This window comes from Ranitomeya imitator, chromosome 3 (genome assembly GCF_032444005.1).
Source record: "Ranitomeya imitator isolate aRanImi1 chromosome 3, aRanImi1.pri, whole genome shotgun sequence".
Taxonomy (NCBI): domain Eukaryota; kingdom Metazoa; phylum Chordata; class Amphibia; order Anura; family Dendrobatidae; genus Ranitomeya; species Ranitomeya imitator.
The window spans coordinates 508,940,068-508,957,807 of NC_091284.1; the positions used below are offsets into that span (position 1 = coordinate 508,940,068).

The 17,740-nt window shown below is 44.1% G+C and overlaps 1 protein-coding gene across 1 annotated transcript in view; it reads left to right on the forward strand.

Moving 5' to 3' along the window:
• PRPS2 (phosphoribosyl pyrophosphate synthetase 2) overlaps positions 1-13,649 on the forward strand; it is a 117,869-nt gene extending 104,220 nt beyond the window's left edge. Inside the window, exons 4-7 of the mRNA XM_069757668.1 lie at positions 1,624-1,748; positions 2,625-2,798; positions 3,871-4,030; positions 10,695-13,649. Of these exons, the coding sequence (XP_069613769.1) occupies positions 1,624-1,748; positions 2,625-2,798; positions 3,871-4,030; positions 10,695-10,787 (552 nt within the window). The 3' untranslated portion in view covers positions 10,788-13,649. The remainder of the gene's footprint in view (positions 1-1,623; positions 1,749-2,624; positions 2,799-3,870; positions 4,031-10,694) is intronic.
• Positions 13,650-17,740: the final 4,091 nt, after the last annotated feature.

A 17,740-nucleotide genomic window follows, 5' to 3' on the forward strand; every position in this document is an offset into this window, starting at 1 on the left:
AATTATTTTTGCATCGCTTTATTCTGAGGACTATAACTTTTATTTTTTCGCTGATGATGCTGTGTGGTGGCTCGTTTTTTGCAGGACAAGATGACGTTTTCAGCGGTATCATGGTTATTTATATCCGTCTTTTTGATCACGTGTTCCACTTTTTGTTTGGCGGTATGAGAATAAAGCGTTTTTTTGCCTTTTTTTTTTTTTTTTACAGTGTTCACTGAAGGGGTTAACTAGTGATATAATTTTATAGGTGGGGTCGTTACGGACACGGCGATACTAAATATGTGTACTTTTATTGTTTGTTTTTTTATTCAGATAAAGAAATGTATTTATGGGAATAATTATTATTTTTTTTTTTTTCATTATTTAGGATTTTTTTTTACTTTTGGAAATTTTTTTTTTACTTTGTCCCAGGGGGGGACATCACAGATCGATGATCTGACAGTTTGCATAGCACTCTGTCAGATCACCGATCTGACTTACAGCTGTGCAGGTTTCACAGTGCCTGCTCTGAGCAGGCTCTGTGAAGCCACCTCCCTCCCTGCAGGACCCGAATGCTGCGGCCATCTTGGATCCGGGCCTGGAGCAGGGAGGGAGGTAGGTAGGGAGACCCTCGCAGCAACGCGATCACATCGCGTTGCTGCGGGGGTCTCAGGGAAGCCCGCAGGGAGCCCCCTCCCTGCACAACGCTTCCCTATACCGCTGGCACACCGCGATCATGTTTGATTGCGGTGTGCCAGGGGTTAAGGTGCGAGGGCGGTCCGTGACCGCTCCTGGTACATTGTGCCGGATGTCAGCTGCGATAGGCAGCTGACACCCATCCGCGATCGGCCGCGCTCCCCCCGTGAGCGCGGCTGATCGCTATGACGTACTATCCCGTCGAGGGTCAGATAGGCCCAGAGCACCTCGATGTGATAGTACGTCTAAGGTCAGAGAGGGGTTAAGGACCTTCCACCTACCTCTAACTTTGTCATTTGTGCCAATGTGCACCATGACCGCTGGGTCCTCACCAGCCCCTCACAGTAATCTGTCCACCCGATCAGCGATGTGTCGGACTCGAGCGCCAGGCACACCGTTCGACGATCCCTGTCTTTGTGACAGATTGCCCGATCTGTTCCCCTAATAATTGAGTCCCCCACTACCAGCACCTGTCACTCCTCCGGCTTTCAGCGGACATGCCTGGCTGGAAGGTTTTTTTTTGTATGATTTTTTTTTTTCTTTGAGCAAAAGAACCTTAGAACCTTTTTCTTTTTTTCTGCAAAATATGAAAAACACTGATAACTCCTCCCTCCTAAGCAGGTGGAATTGGGCATCATAATGAACTGTTAGGTGTTCGCTCTTACTCTAGGCATCCATTCGAAAACAGGTTCTCTTCTGTCTGATGGATGATTGTGTGTGGGGGGTTTCTTTATTTTGTCTTGTGGTTTTTTTTTTTTTTTTGTTTTTTTTTTTACCGACAGCATGTAAACTCAATAGTTTCTCTATTGTAGTAACGTTATCCAGTTTCATCAGATTTGAAAAGAAATGCCCAGATCGAGATCTATGGTGACAATAGCCTTGGAAGGAGTTCTGAAGAAATGTTTTCTTTCCAATATATGCTCTTCTAATTTGGTATTTATTTTTTAGGGTTTCTTTGACATTCCTGTAGATAACCTGTACGCTGAACCTGCAGTACTGCAGTGGGTTAGAGAGAATATCCCTGAATGGAAGAATAGTATCATCGTGTCTCCTGATGCTGGGGGTGCCAAGAGGTACTGTGATAAAGCATTTACTAATATGTAAAACACATGATGAGGTTGATGAACCTTAAATCTAGTACAGATCTTGCCTTCCTTACCTTTTCTGTGGGGTCAACGTACTCTCAAGTGTTTCAAGCTTGCCGTTTTTTCTAACGGAGTGGCCACTGAGTGGGTGTAATGTGACGTGCCACCTGTCAGGACTTTTGCTTGTATGTTGTCACTTTGTTTTGAATTTAAGGGCTAGGCTGATTTTTTTTTTCTGCCCTTCAGTAGCAAGAGGTGTCTGTATAATAAATACATGCTCACCAGTTGCTGTTTTCAGCGGTTTTCCGGCGTCATATGGTCGCGTTTGACCTGCCGAGTCGGTGCCTTGTGTAGTCCAGAGGTTACTTATCTCGATGCACGTCTAAGCGGTTCAGAGGCCATAGAGCCTCGTTCTGTGTCTCAAAGATTTGCATTGAGAAAATAATTGCCGCTCACCACAGCAAAGACTGTGTGGTCCTCCACGAAAGCAGTCACATGATGCTGGAGAGCCATTAACATAGACAGAAGAAGTCCACCAGTGATTACCACAAACATTATACATACTCATCATTGTTACTACTCAGAAGAAAAAAATTCACTTTTTTTTTTTTTAAATTAATGAGAAATTGGAGTCAATAAAAAGTTCGATAAAAGTCAAGTATGGACATATCTGTACTTTGAAAACCTCCAAAGAACAATTTACCATTTAGTGACCACTCTCTGCTGTAGCTCCTTTTTCTGTCCACCAGAGGTCGCCAGTTTCTGTCTTTCCTGCTTTATCTTCTGTTTTGTGATCTAGTAACCGTAATGCAAGATCTTTGGTTTCGTATATTTTACCCAGATTATGTCTTTATTGCTGTGCAGGGTAACTTCAATTGCTGACCGACTTAATGTTGAATTTGCACTAATCCACAAAGAACGGAAGAAAGCCAATGAGGTAGACAGGATGGTGTTGGTTGGAGATGTAAAAGACCGGATTGCTATTCTAGTGGATGATATGGCTGACACATGTGGCACGATATGCCATGCTGCTGACAAGTGAGTCTTGGTACATTTATAAAGCAAATTACTTTTAACCCAAAATGTAAGAGAAACTCTTCCAGCTTATGGGATTGATATTACTCTTGGCGCCAGCCATTTAGATGTAACAAGTGTATTGTTAACCTGGAGTTTATCAAGAACCGTTCAAGAAATGAATGAAATTGACTAAAAAAATAAAAATTAAACTATTTAATCTTAATGCAATGGATGCTGCATGTCACCATATGGTTAATATTTGCTATAAAATACCCTCTATTTCTGACCAAAAAGGTAGGAAACAACTCTTCACGCAAGTACATTAAAAGGGAATATCCATTTCTGGCAAAAAAAAAAATAATTAATTTATATGCGTAATATTTTTTTCCTCCTACATCATTCTCCTTAGTGCAGCTTCATCCAATGTGTAGGGGCTTCTGCCAGCTACTGCAGAGCGACTCCCATTTAATGTAACTTTTATTGAAACAAATGGCAGCTGGACTGCAGTACCTGGGCATTACATAGTGATTGGAGCTGGGCTTTGCACATCGATTTAAAGTGTTTTTATATAGAGAGTCTTATGGAATTTGAGCCTCTCAACAGTTTTGCTAGTCGGAATAAATCCAATATAAATGTCACATCCATGTGAAATGGCCTGTAAAAGCTGATGCGTGGATGTGCCAGGTGTCAGACCACCTCCAGTCCAATATCGGTTTAGTCACATGGATATATTGTGGCCAGACAGTTCCTCTTAAAACCTTGTAAATGGAATTCACATACAGTAGCACTGAAGTGCTGTACCCTGTTCTGCCTGATGGCAGGGACACCGAGGTTGTGCCAGATCAGCGGTGATTCTTGGCCACCTCTTATTCCACAACTTCAAACGGTTTATCACCTCAAATGTAATTGACCAAGACACTAAATAATACTTTAAACTTAAAGGTTTTTTTTTTTATTTTATACATTTTACATATATACACACACACTTTTAAACCTATCCGCTTCTAAGACGTAATATTTCAGCCACCTCTCTTTACATGAGAACATGTGTAATATATTTGGCAACTTAGCTGTGTTCTTTCCCTTTTCAAAGGTTACTTTCTGCTGGTGCCACAAAAGTTTATGCGATTTTAACACATGGCATATTCTCTGGACCTGCAATTTCTCGGATCAATAACGCAGCGTTTGAAGCTGTTGTCGTAACCAACACCATCCCACAAGAAGATAAAATGAAGCACTGCTCAAAGATCCAGGTACTGAAACCATCCTTATCCTTTAATTTAAAAGGTTGAACGGTGGCATTTTTTTTTTCATTATACCATCTGGTGCAGTGGATCACACCACCCTATATACACCCTTTTATATGTTAAACGGAGCCTGTCAGCAGGATTGTGCGCAGTAACATTCAGTCGGTGCCAGGTCGGCACCATGATACTGATTGAAATGATATCTTGGTTGATGAAATCCGTCTTGTGGTTTGTTTTAATCTGTATTTTGAGTTAATGATATGCTCATGGTGGTCTGTTGGGGGGGGGGAGGGGAGGTCTTCATGTGGTGCTCTGATTAGCTATTCATCAGTATGGCTTCTGACAGGTCACTGATTCCTCACTGACCTGCCCCCTAGTTTACATATTGAATATTATATATATTTTTATCCCCTTCTGCAGGCAGGCACCTGCACTGCCGTATGATTGCCTTCTATAATGTGTATTTATTTTCTTTGATGCTATGCATAAATTCTTTGAAAAAATTTTTTTAAAAGTTTGAAAACGGCGCCATCGTAAAGGAGAAATTTCTTTTTACTTGGACTCCCATGACAGCACGACGAGAGAGGGGATCCGCCCATTAGGAACAGGAAACCTACAGATACAAAAGGGCGGTACCTCTCCCTTGCCTCAGTTGGTTTCCTGTTCCTGAGGGGACGGGTGCCTACAGACAGAAGGCCCAGGCCGGCCGGCCGATTACGGTAGCGGGGGGGTCTCCTACCTCGGCCGGTGCGGAGGATTTCCTGCATCCATCAGCGTCGGCGCAGGTAAGTATTCCCATTGGTGGTGCGGCATGGCTGCGGGTGCCGGGCTCGGATGTGTGGGGAGCTCCGGAGCACTGCCGATCCGCCCCCGGCGTCCTGCACCGCTCTCAGCATGTGCTGGAGCGTTTCCGAGGTGCGGTGACGTGGGGGGGCGGAGTTTGGTAGCCGCTTCCGGGTCGCCGGACGTCTGCGCAGGCGATCCAAGATGGCGGCGCCCATCGCATCTGAACGCCGGTTCGTCCAACAGCCCTCTGCCCTCCTTGCTGTGTCCAGAACCAATAGGGATAGCGCTGGCCTATCTGCTGACCGGATCCAAGGGGGATATAAGCAGGTTACAATGGCAGAACCCTGCTTTTGGTCGTAATCCGTAATGGAGAGTGGTGGTGAGCAGCAGCAGCAGCTGTCAGACGAGATGCGTCAGAAGCCCAAAAAGGATAGAGGCGACCAACCCAGTCGAAAAAGCTCATCCGAACAGGGATCCAGAGCTTCGACTAGGAAAGAACCCCCTCGGATTCCGGTATTTGACTTGGGCGCACGGGTAAGTGACCTACGTGAAAGTTCACTCTGTGACGCGGGCCCCTTATACTTTATCTTTCCAGGGGAAGAAAAGTACGGAAAAATCCAAGCATAAGGAGTGTGCCCTCTGTGGAGTCCCCTTACCCGACTCTTGTACTAAAAAGTTATGTGCCCCCTGTATACAACAGACGGTGAGGTCTACAGGAGTGGTTGGGTGGAAGTGACCTTAGGTCAGATAGTGGTTATCACCTATATTGTCCTCCCCCAGGTAGCAGAAGAGTCCGTGAGTACGACAAATTTAAAAGAAATGATCTGGCTAGAAGTAAGGGAGTCATTACGATCCCTATCCCAAGCGGAAGGCCCGAAGCATAGGACCCCTCTGGACTCTAATTCGTCAGAAGAGGAAAGAGAAGAAAGTATCTATCTCTCTAGTCCTTTCTCCTCTTCATCAGATGAGGAGTCTGGACGATTTTGTCTACCCTTGGATAAGATTGACAAGGTAGTCAAATCAGTTAGAGGCACGATGGGTATAGAGGAACCCAAATCACAGCCCTCAAAACAGGAGTTAATGTTTAGTGGTTTAGATCGTAAGAAACATAGATCTTTTCCGGTAAATGAGAAGATCCAAGAATTGATACTCCGAGAATGGAAGAAACCGGAAAAAAAGGGGGCCTTACCCCCAGCTTTAAAACGCAGGTATCCCTTTGATGATCCAGTGGTGGAGACATGGGATAAAGCTCCGAGGTTGGACGCGGCAGTAGCAAAGGCGTCAAAGAAAGCCTCATTACCCTTTGAGGATATGGGGTCCCTCAAAGATCCCCTAGACAGAAAGGCGGATATCTTTCTAAAAGGTACCTGGGAGATGGCGGCTGGATCCCTCAGACCAGCAGTGGCCGCAACGTGCACAGCCAGGTCATTAATGGTCTGGCTAGATCAATTAGAGTCTCAGCTGAAGGATGGGGCATCCAGAGATTCTATTCTGAAAGCGCTTCCGACAATTCAGAATGCTGCAGCCTTCCTATCGGATGCTTCTGTGGACTCTGTCAGAATGGCGGCTAGAGCGGCAGGTCTATCTAACGCGGCTCGCAGGGCCCTATGGTTAAAGTGCTGGTCAGGTGACATCCAGTCCAGAACTAAGCTCTGCGTCATTCCGTGCGAGGGACAGTATCTCTTTGGTCCAACGCTGGACGAGTTGCTGGAAAAGGCAGGCGATGATAAAAAGAAGTTTCCAAGCCTGTACTCGGCATCCTACCGCCGACACTTCAGTCGAAGAAGATTTGGTCGTGGGAAGAAACGCGGGTCCTCTCCCACTAGAGAGAGTTTCAGATGGGAAGACAGACGCGGTAGAAGTACGGGATATATGTTTCGCCGTTCCTCAAAGGATCAGAAAAAACCAGACCAATGACTAGCAATCCCTGTGAGGGGTAGACTGTCAGCATTCTCCTCAGCATGGCTTGACATAAAGAACAGTAGATGGGTCAGAGGCATTGTTACTGAAGGTCTAAAGCTGGACTTCAATCATTGGCCTCGGGATAAATTCAAATTAACCCCTTATCGTTCCTCCCCCCTGGAGCAAGCAGCCCTAGAGGCTGAAGTCATGAACTTATGCGCCAAGAATGTATTGGTGGAAATTCCAGATTCAGAAAAAGGAAGGGGATTTTATTCTCCTCTTTTTCTGATCAAGAAGCCGGATGGATCGTTTAGAACGATCATTAATCTAAAGGGTCTTAATGAGTTCCTGGTTAATGAATCCTTCAAAATGGAAACGATTAATTCAGCAATAAAGATATTGTTTAATCACTGTTTCATGGTAGTTGTAGATCTTAAAGATGCATACTATCATGTTCCAATACATGAAGATTTCCAGAAGTTCCTGAGGGTAGCGGTGTCAATGGAGGGTAGCATTCGCCATTTCCAGTTCAGAGCTCTCCCCTTTGGCTTATCAGCGGCTCCTAGGGTGTTCACAAAACTAGTGGCTGAGGTCATGGCGCACTTGCGAGAGTCCGACATCCTGATCATTCCCTACTTGGATGACTTCCTTATAGTAGGGAGCTCAGCAGACCATTGCCTGTCCCAGCTAGAAACAGCCACATCCAGACTGGAGCGTCTGGCGTGGATCATAAATTATGAGAAATCTCGTTTACAGCCTCAAAAAATACAAAGATTCTTAGGACTGTCATTAAACTCAGAATCCCAACAGTGTTGTCTTCCACCCGACAAATCATTACATATCCAGCAACAGGTGTCTAAGGCAATTGACAAACCATCCATGACCCTTAGACAGGCTATGTCTCTATTGGGTTCCTTAACCTCTTGCATTCCCGCTGTCCGTTGGGCCCAATTCCACACCAGACCATTACAATCTGAGGTGCTGATTAATGACAAAATCTTACAGGGGTCCCTGCAGAGTCAGGTTACTTTAGGTCCAAAAGTACTCACATCTCTTAAGTGGTGGCTAGTCAGTGAAAATTTATCGGCGGGGGTTCCCTGGGTGTCTCAGGTAACACGTGTGGTAACAACTGATGCTAGCCCTGCGGGTTGGGGAGCACACATGGATGACATGATGGTTCAGGGTCTATGGCCCCCTCCCCTAATATCAGCCTCCTCCAACCAGAAAGAGTTAATGGCAGTAGAGCTTTCAGTGAAAAAATTCCTCTCATATCTGCAGGGTCATCATGTCAAGATCCTATCGGACAACCGGGTGACGGTCGCGTACATAAATCATCAGGGTGGAACTCATTCCGAGTCACTGATGAGAGTGGCGGATCGTCTGTTCCAGACAGCAGAGAATCACTTTTTATCCCTATCCGCTCTACACATAAGAGGAAAGGAAAACGTCAAAGCGGACTTTCTAAGCCGCAACACCTTGAAGCAAGGGGAGTGGTCCCTAAACAATCGTGTGTTCGATCAGATTGTCCACAAATGGGGACATCCAGATGTAGATCTATTTGCTACCAGGGACAACCGGAAGACAACAAAATTCTGTTCCCTAAATCCCAGGGAGAATCCTCTAGCCGTAGACGCTTTTCTGATCAATTGGGATTTTCAGCTGGCATATGCATTTCCTCCACTAGGCCTATTACCCTTAGTAGTCAGGAAGATAAGAGAAGATCGAGCCAGGGTTATATTGATTGCCCCATTCTGGCCCAGAAGGGCCTGGTTCACTTGGCTCAGGATCATGTCAGTGGAGGATCCCTGGGTGCTTCCGGAGATTCCGGATTTGCTCTACCAGGGTCCGATCAGTCATCCGCAAGTAAAGAACCTTCATTTAACGGCATGGATTTTGAAAGGGCGTTACTGAAAAACAAAGGGTTCTCCCCGAGTTTGATTGAAACCCTTATGCAAAGTAGTAAACAAATAACCACAACGATTTACGCTAGGACCTGGCGAAAGTTTCTGGCCTCTTCTGATTTCAATTTAGAAGAAGGAATACCTGTAAAACAGATTTTAGAATTCCTGCAAAAAGGCTTAGAGCTAGGTCTATCCACTAGTACTCTAAAGGTACAGGTCTCGGCCCTAGGGGCTCTATTCTCCTGTAACATCGCCAATAATTACTGGATCTCAAGGTTCATTAAGGCATCCAGTAGATCTAGACCCATTCAGAAAGATAGATCTATGCCTTTGGATCTCAACTTAGTCCTATCAGCATTGACTAAAGAGCCATTTGAACCTTTACAATCAGCTTCAATTAAGACCCTATCCCTTAAGACAGCGTTTCTGGTAGCAATTACATCTGCCCGTAGAATAGGAGACATACAAGCTCTCTCCAGGGTTTCCCTTTATACAGAGTTTCTACCAGACAGAGTAATCCTCAGACCGGACCCAGCCTATTTACCAAAAGTGTCATCACGGTTTCACAGGTCACAAGAGATAATTTTACCATCCTTCCTCCCTAATCCTGCTAACCCTAAGGAAGAACTACTCCATACATTAGACGTTAGGAGATGCCTGCTAGAATACATCTCTGTTACCGACACATGGAAGAAAGATGATGCATTATTTTTATCTTTCCAAAATCCTAGAAAGGGACTCAGGGTATCAAAATACACACTAGCAAAGTGGATTAGGGAGGCTATCTCTTTGGCTTATACTGCAGGTGGGGGTCCGGCTCCGCAGAATCTGAGGGCGCATTCCACCAGGGCCATGGCTACATCCTGGGCGGAAAAATCTGGAGTATCAATCAACCAGATATGTAAGGCGGCCACATGGTCATCCCTGTCCACCTTCTTTAAGCACTATAGGTTGGATTTGGGGGCTTCCTCTAATCTCACATTCGGGTTAAGGGTGCTACAAGCCATAGTCGCTCCCTAAGGTACCTTACATCTCTGTAATTCTCTCGTCGTGCTGTCATGGGAGTCCGAGTAAAGCATTAAGCTACTTACTGGTAGCGGCATTTCTCGGAGGCCCATGACAGCACCCTTAGTTCCCTCCCTATTCACGTGGGGGTTGCACTTCCTATAGATGTATATATCTCACACATGATACCAGTTCCAAATATATAGCTGGAAATTTGTATATAATCTGTATATAATTTGTATATAGTGTATATTTTTTGTGCCACTAACCGCGGTAGTCCTCTCAAGACTCTGAAATACAACTGAGGCAAGGGAGAGGTACCGCCCTTTTGTATCTTTAGGTTTCCTGTTCCTAATGGGCGGATCCCCTCTCTCGTCGTGCTGTCATGGGCCTCCGAGAAATGCCGCTACCAGTAAGTAGCTTAATGCTTTTCTTTTTTCTCTAGCAAGTAGTCGCTATAGTATCACCTCTACTGTGCAGGCGTGGCGGCACCATTTTCAAACTTTTTTTTTTTTTTTATGAATGTATGCATACTGTCAAAGAAAATAATCAAATACACATTCTAGAAGCAATCATGCTGCAGCGCAGGCGCCTGCCTGCGAAAGGTGATTATTATAAGGGATCAGTGACCTGTCAGAATCCATTCTGGTGAATACCATATCAGAGCACCACATGAAGACCCCCCATAGGCCGCTCCAGAGCATGAGCAGATCATTAACTCAAAACTGAAAATAAATATTAAACAACCACTAGACAGATTTCATCAACCAAGGTATCATTTTGATCACTATAATGATGCCGAACTGACACTGTGTAGGTTACTCAGCACAATCCTGCTGACAGGTTCCCTTTTTAAACATTTTTTTTAGTAGATGTACATAGAAGTGGGCAAGGTAATTTCTAGTAATTTTTGTCCTGTAGTCTAAACAACCCAATGATGCAGAGCTACAGTAAGAAGGTGAGGGATTATATGACATCATGACCACTTCCCAAGTGACACGACCGAAATGCCAGTAAAAGTCTTGCTGTTACAAGGAAATTTACTAACTTTATTTTTTTTTTCTCTCAATCCTTAGGTCATCGACATAGCCATGATTTTAGCAGAGGCGATTAGAAGGACTCATAATGGTGAATCTGTGTCATATCTCTTCAGCCATGTCCCATTATAAAAGATTTGTTCCTTGCATGCAACAATCCTCCTCTAAATTTTTTTTTAAAGCAAATTTAACCAAAAGCCAGATAATAAAATGCCTCTTGGCATTTTAAGGAAACTGTACCCTCCCCCACCCCCCATACTGGGAAGCGTGCAGCTTAGCAAACAGTATTTTGACCGCTTTCTCCATGTGTGCTGAAAGCAGCCCCTCGGGGTTCTAACTGGTTATCCCTTTTTTGTTTTCTATTTAATAAAACCTTTTGTGGATGTTTTGGATACATTTATGGCAGTGTACTCTTGCAGGATTTCCGGTGATTATTGCCGACTAGTTTTGACACTTTGAATGTTGACTTTTCCAGTGAACAGCTTTGGGGTTGTTTGGAAACAGTAGGGAAAATATTATAGGGCAATAAATCCTATTTTGTACATTATTCAGTTGTTAATATTAGCAGATATCTAGTTCCTAGATTGCCTCTACATGACTGTGGGGCTTTTTATAGTGTTCATGCAAAACTTTAAAGTGCTAAGTCCTTTTCATGCTAATTAAAAATAGAAGAAAAAAAAAAGTTAGGGAAATAGGAGCGATTTCTTAGCATATTACTTCTGCCCAAAATGTTGCTTTCCATAGGAAGACAGTTTGGGTAGGTCTTTTAAACCCATAGATCCACTGCAAAGATTTTAATGTTTCCTTATGCAGAAAGAGATTGTAATAAAAATAAAAAGAGTAAACCTTAAAACATCACAGGAAATCTAACCATATTGAAATAAAAATCGCCACAAAAATTATAGTGGAGCCTAATCTGACATCATACAGCGGTGTACCTAACCTGTGGCCCATGGTGCCATCTTGTGTGGACGCTAGCCCCCTTTGGCAAATATTTAATGACACCTCTCTGTTTAACAGTGCAGAGAGAAAGTGATGAGATGGCCCTTCTGACCCTGGGATAATCTTACAATGCTGGCACTCGGACCCAAAAAGGGGTTTGTTCCACTAATGTAAAGCTTCCCTATTTAGCAAATGGCAGCTTGTTAAAAGTATCCTGACAAGTTGTCTGTGGGGATCTGAGCCGAAGATCCCAATTGGTGGACCTGTGTGCTTCCATTAATCTACTGAGTACTGTGGTGTTCTTTCACTTTAACCTACACGCCAAGGGAAAGAACAGAAAAGTTTCCGGTCATCCATCTACATTTTACAGAGAGAGAGAAAGAACTATTGCAATAAAGCAGAGTGGTGGATGAGGTGAGAAGTTAAAGGCGTTTTCCACATGAAGGAAAACTGCCCGATGCCGCTTGGATCTTGATGTCTTTGCTTCAGCAGTGCCGTTAGAGCAGCAGTGCACATCGCCACTGTAGACAATCACTACGCTCCAGAGGATTGTTCCATCTACCGCAGCACAGCCGCTGAGCTTCATTAGTAGCTACAGTGGCGTTGCACGCTGTTGATACTTTACCTCTGAAGGTGTTCTACAGTGTTGGGGTTCACTTCCCTGGAAGTGGTAAACCTTTTTATCCCGCTCAAATTCATATTTCACTTTGTTATTCTTATTTTTTTGGTATTTGCCTAAAAGTTAAAACTGACATGTGGGTTTCTACATACCGTATTTTTCAAATAAGGAGGAAAATGATGGTGGTGGGAATTTAATGCATCAAATGAGTGGGTACGTGGTACATTCCAAATTTAGCTTATCGGCAAGGAAGTCTGGGTCACAGGAAGTGTTCGGAGGTGTGATGCTGTGGGGTCCCATCCCAGGCTGGTAGAAGGGCCTTTTCGGCTGCATTCGCCACTTCGGGTGCTCCGCCAACATTTTGTGAAAGCCAGGAACCCCTCGCACTTTCATTATTTCACGGTGCTGGACTCCGGGAAATAGGCTGCCGGAGGCGGAACATGTGCAGACCTCGAGCTCTGTGCCGAGATATCAATCTGCGCATTGCCGCCCCAAGCGGCTATTTTCCCCGGAGCCCACCACATTGAAACTATGGATGTGTAGGGGCTCTGGGCCTTAACAAAATGTTGACTGCGGAGCCCCCGCACCGCCTCGCACCTTCAAACACTCCCAGGTCCCTCATGGCCTGACTCTTGCTGCCATCCCCGGTAGGCTACATTTGGGCTATAAGACGCAACCCCATCCCCCCTCCCAAATTATAATTCTAGTCCGATAAATACGGTACATACCCACTAAACAATCTTATTTTCTCCGTGCCGTTGTGATTTTTATCGTCGATAGTCATTCTCTAACTATTAAAGATGGAATAGCCTTCTTTTAGATGCAATATATTCCTGTGTTCACTAAACAATTATTAGATAATGGTAGCACAACTACCCACAAGGGTCACTGAAAATTACCGCAATGACAAAAAAGGCAGAAATAATTATCTCTAAACTGCCTGCTCAAAATTAGACATGGTTTAGGTTTGGTATGTAATATTGTAGGCAGGCAGCAAATAATTGTTCTGTGCTGCCTTTGCTCCAGTATATAGAACTGCTGTCAACCACTTGGCTACCATGTGTTTTTGAAACACTGACCTACAATAAAATGTTTTCTTTATTGCGTCTTCTGCTGCTGAATTTTGCTCATTTATGAAAAGCAATATTTTCCTTGAATAAGATGCATTTTTCCTCTAAAGTGACAATTTGATGATATTTCTGTGTATTCTTCTGGAGACGAGCTGTAATCCTTTCATTGCTCATTCCGTTTATTAGAATATGTATTGTACCAAAGCGGTATCAAGTCAGAGCTGCACAATGCATTACCTCCATTTCTTGTGTTTGTAATCCTGTTTTTCTTTTTTTTTCCTTTATTATCCCAGTCTTTTCAGTTCATTTCAGAATAATATTTTTGCTTAAACATCAATAAATTGTAGGTTTTATGTCAAGCAATTTTATCGTTGGTTTTTTTTTTTTTGTTTTTTTTTTATATATTGTGATTTTACTTTTGCATCTCTTGGTTTAGTTAATGGCTTATATAGTGTTCAAACGTTTGCAAGAGATTTAATCCATTGTTCATGCCGGAGACGGTAATGCCGTGGATGTGGGGTTATGGAAACTTGGAGAGTGGTCGACCAGCGCTGATTTTGGAGCTCCAATTAATTTGCAGCTATGGGACCTCATGATTGCAATGTACGCCCCTGCCTCAAAGTATGAACATTGACATAACCAAATGTCACCAGTGCCCAAAGTACACACACACATTCACTACATACATGTAAGTGCAAACATGCAAAATGTACTCATATTTTCTATACACATGAATGCACAGATGAATGCATTTTTTGGGGGGTGTACTGTGTTAATTGCAGGCTTAGAAAAGTTGTATGTAGGGCTACACTCTGATATGTACATGTCAGCAACAGTGATGAACGACCGTGCTCGGTGATAATCTGATGTTACTCGAGTATCTGGGTGTTCTGATGTGCTCAGCACTCGTCAAGCATTGACTGGTGCACATTTTGAATGCTCGAAGCTCCGCCCTGCATGTTTGGCGCCTGTTACACGACCAATACATATGCGGGGATGGCCTGCGAGTCACTGTAAGGCTGTAGCAATCTTGGTAGTGGCGTTACTGTGATTGGCTGACCATATTACCTGATCCGAGGTTATAAAGGGACCCGGCACCCCTGCCACTCTCAGCACACTGACGCCATTGTATAGCTCAGGGTCAGTTCTTATTGGGAGTGTAGTTGTCCATGCCAGTGTGCACAATTTTAGGAATCGGAGTCCTCTACTGGTGATACTTTGCTGAACCATCATACTAAAAGTCCTTCGAAACAGCAAAACCCAAGGTTTGCCCTATGTGATACATTCTGCATTTAAAGCAGGGGTGTTAAACTGCATTCCTCGAGGGCCGCAAACAGGTCATGTTTTCAGGATTTCTTTGTATTGCACAGGTGATAATTTAATTACCTGCAGAGAATGATTCCAGCACCTTGTGTAATGCAAAGGAAATCTTGAAAACACGCATGGTCTGAGGCCCTCGAGGAATGCAGTTTGACACCCCTGATTTTAAAGGGAACCTGTCACCCCCAAAATGGAAGGTGAGCTAAGCCCACCGGCATCAGGGGCTTATCTACAGCATTCTGGAATGCTGTAGATAAGCCCCCGATGTATCCTGAAAGATGAGAAAAAGGTTAGATTATACTCGCCCAGGGGCGTTCCCTGCTGCGGTCCGGTTCGGGGCCTCCCATCTTCATAGGATGACGTCCTCTTCTTGTCTTCACGCTGCGGCTCCGGCGTACCTTGTCTGCCCTGTTGAGTACTGCAGTGCACAGGCGCCGGGCCTCTCTGACCTTTCCCGGCGCCTGCGCACTGCAGTAGGGCCGACAACAGGGCAGACAAAGTACGTCTGCGCCGGAGCTGTGGCGTGAAGACAAGAAGAGGACGTAATCGTAAGAAGATGGGAGGCCCTGGACCGCAACGCCCACTGCAGTGGGACCACCCCTGGGGGAGTATAATCTAACCTCTCTTTCTCATCTTTCAGGATACATCAGGGGCTTATCTACAGCATTCCAGAATGCTGTAGATAAGCCCCTGATGCCGGTGGGCTTAGCTCACCTTATATTTTGAGGGTGACAGGTTCCCTTTAACCTAGGGGGCTGCTGGAGCAGAGTGTAGCTGAATACAGCCTCTAAGCAGGGCCTAGAAGTCTGTTGCTAAATATATAGCTGCTACAGGTGACCACATTTTTTTTTTTTGTGTGAAAAAAATTGACTGTATTGTCTTTTATATAGTTTTACATGCTGTCTGTGAAATTACAGTGGTTTGGACACTTTAAAAACCTCTTGGCCTGCTACAGGTGACTACATTTTTTTATTTAAAAAAAAAATGTGGTTTCAATTAATCAAGGAAATTTGATTTCCAGAGATTTGGCAATTAGAAAATGTGTAGGGCGAGGGACCAGGAAGTGGAAGTGCTGATGATGGTGCACATGGGGACATGGGGCAGATATGACTGTGCCTGTTGCTGGAGCACAAGCAAAACGCCCATCCATTACACATAGTTTCTTGTCCCTTTTTGACAGGGAGGCATGAGACATCACTTATGAATCCACACCAGTGCGAACAGGTTTTGGTTGGATGGCAGATAATTCTTCCTGCATGCTTGCCAGCATCACCCACTCTTCCAGTCTCGTCTCCCTAGAGTCTGGATCATAGAATGTTAGAGTTGGAAGGGACCTGAAGGGTCGTATCCACCCCAAATGAGAATAAGGATGAACCCTCTACACTGTTATATATTTGATACATCATAATTACTTTTGATTTTGTCCATCATACCGAGATGATCTAATCTTTCTAAGCTGGAACACACAAGTGTTATGTCACAATGAGTGCTGACCTGCTTCGTCCCATTCCACTTCCGCTCATGTGCAATAACATACCATTGTGGAACACAACTGGAACGCATGACCTACTTCCGTTCATGCACACTGCTCCCGTAAGGCTGCGCACGGTACAGAGCGCCCAACTTCTGGAAATCGCAACGGAGGCTCCAAACTCAGATAACACTGGACTGTGTGTTTGATATATAAGGATGTCAAGTGTGCTCTTATGATCAGTAAACACAGGATAGGCTGTTTGCTGCTCTTAATTGTCAATCATGGTTCTGCTTTCATATGCTTTCTTCCAGTTACCCTACTAATATACCTAGTGTACGTACCCTTTATCTACATATAAGGCACAAAGCACTTTATTGAAAAAAGGGAATTGGTGTTTTATATTATTTTCATTGTAATCTGAGTCTAGTACAAGGTGTGTATCATCTAACTCAGTCCCCAATTAAACAGTGGTTCATTATTTTATTTTTTGCTGTCACAGGTCCATCACCAAGCCTATATCGACTACAGTGTATCATGTATGCGAATACTCTATACCTTGGTGGTTGCATGTGATGGGGTATAATATCATCATAGACCATTCATTTGCTATTCACTTTGTCTATAGTGTTATCTAGAAGTCATCCACCTGTGGCAATTGTTATACCTCATTCACTTCTAGCACAAAGCACTTTATTCAACACCTCCTATCATGCCAATTTTCATCTACTTGGGACAGAAGGATTAGCTGTCAAGGAGCGTGGGTACCTCTCGCCTTATCTAGGTTGCCAACCCCCGTCTTCAGGCAGTATAAGAATAGGGGTAAGTCTATCATAAACATGTCTACATACACAATCTGCCTACAGTAGACAAATGATTGGACCCTGATATTCAGATGATAATATATATCAAATATCTTATTTCATTCTTTCTGCCAACCTTTCTTTCCCTTGCTCCACGATAGGGCCAGCAGGGTGAACCGTTGACGTGCGGGGGCACCATTGCGCAGGATTTAGGGCAGGGGTGTCAAACTGCATTCCTCGAGGGCCGCAAACCATGCGTGTTTTCAAGATTTCCTTAGCTTTGCACAAGGTGCTGTAATCATTATGTGTGTAGGTGATTAAATTATCACCTGTGCAGTACAAGGAAATCCTGAAAACATGACCTGTTTGCAGCCCTTGAGGAATGCAGTTTGACACCCCTGATTTAGGGTAACCATCTCCGCTGTCAGGTGGGGTAACTACAGGATATCATAGGGATAGGTACCTTTTCTTCATTAAGTGACCTTGTACACTTCGGTGGTATTTGCATTAGTCATGTTGTTAGATATTTTTATTCTAAACTTTTAAAGGTTATATTTTAACATAGAAAATTAGAGTATTTTCGTTTTGGTGATTTTCATGCAGAGCAAAGACAGCAGTGCTGAAGGGGAAGGATCGACAGATGGGTGACCAGAGGGAGAAGGAGGGCAATTGTTCCAGAAAGTACAGACACTAGTGATGAGCAAATAGCATTGTTGCTCTGGTGATCTCCGAGTATTTTGGCCTGCTCGGAGATTTAGTTTTTGTTGCCTCAGCTGCATGATTTACGGCTGCTGGACAGCCCGAGTACATGTGGGAATTCCCTAACAGGCATTCCTCACAAGTATTCAGCCTGTGTAGCA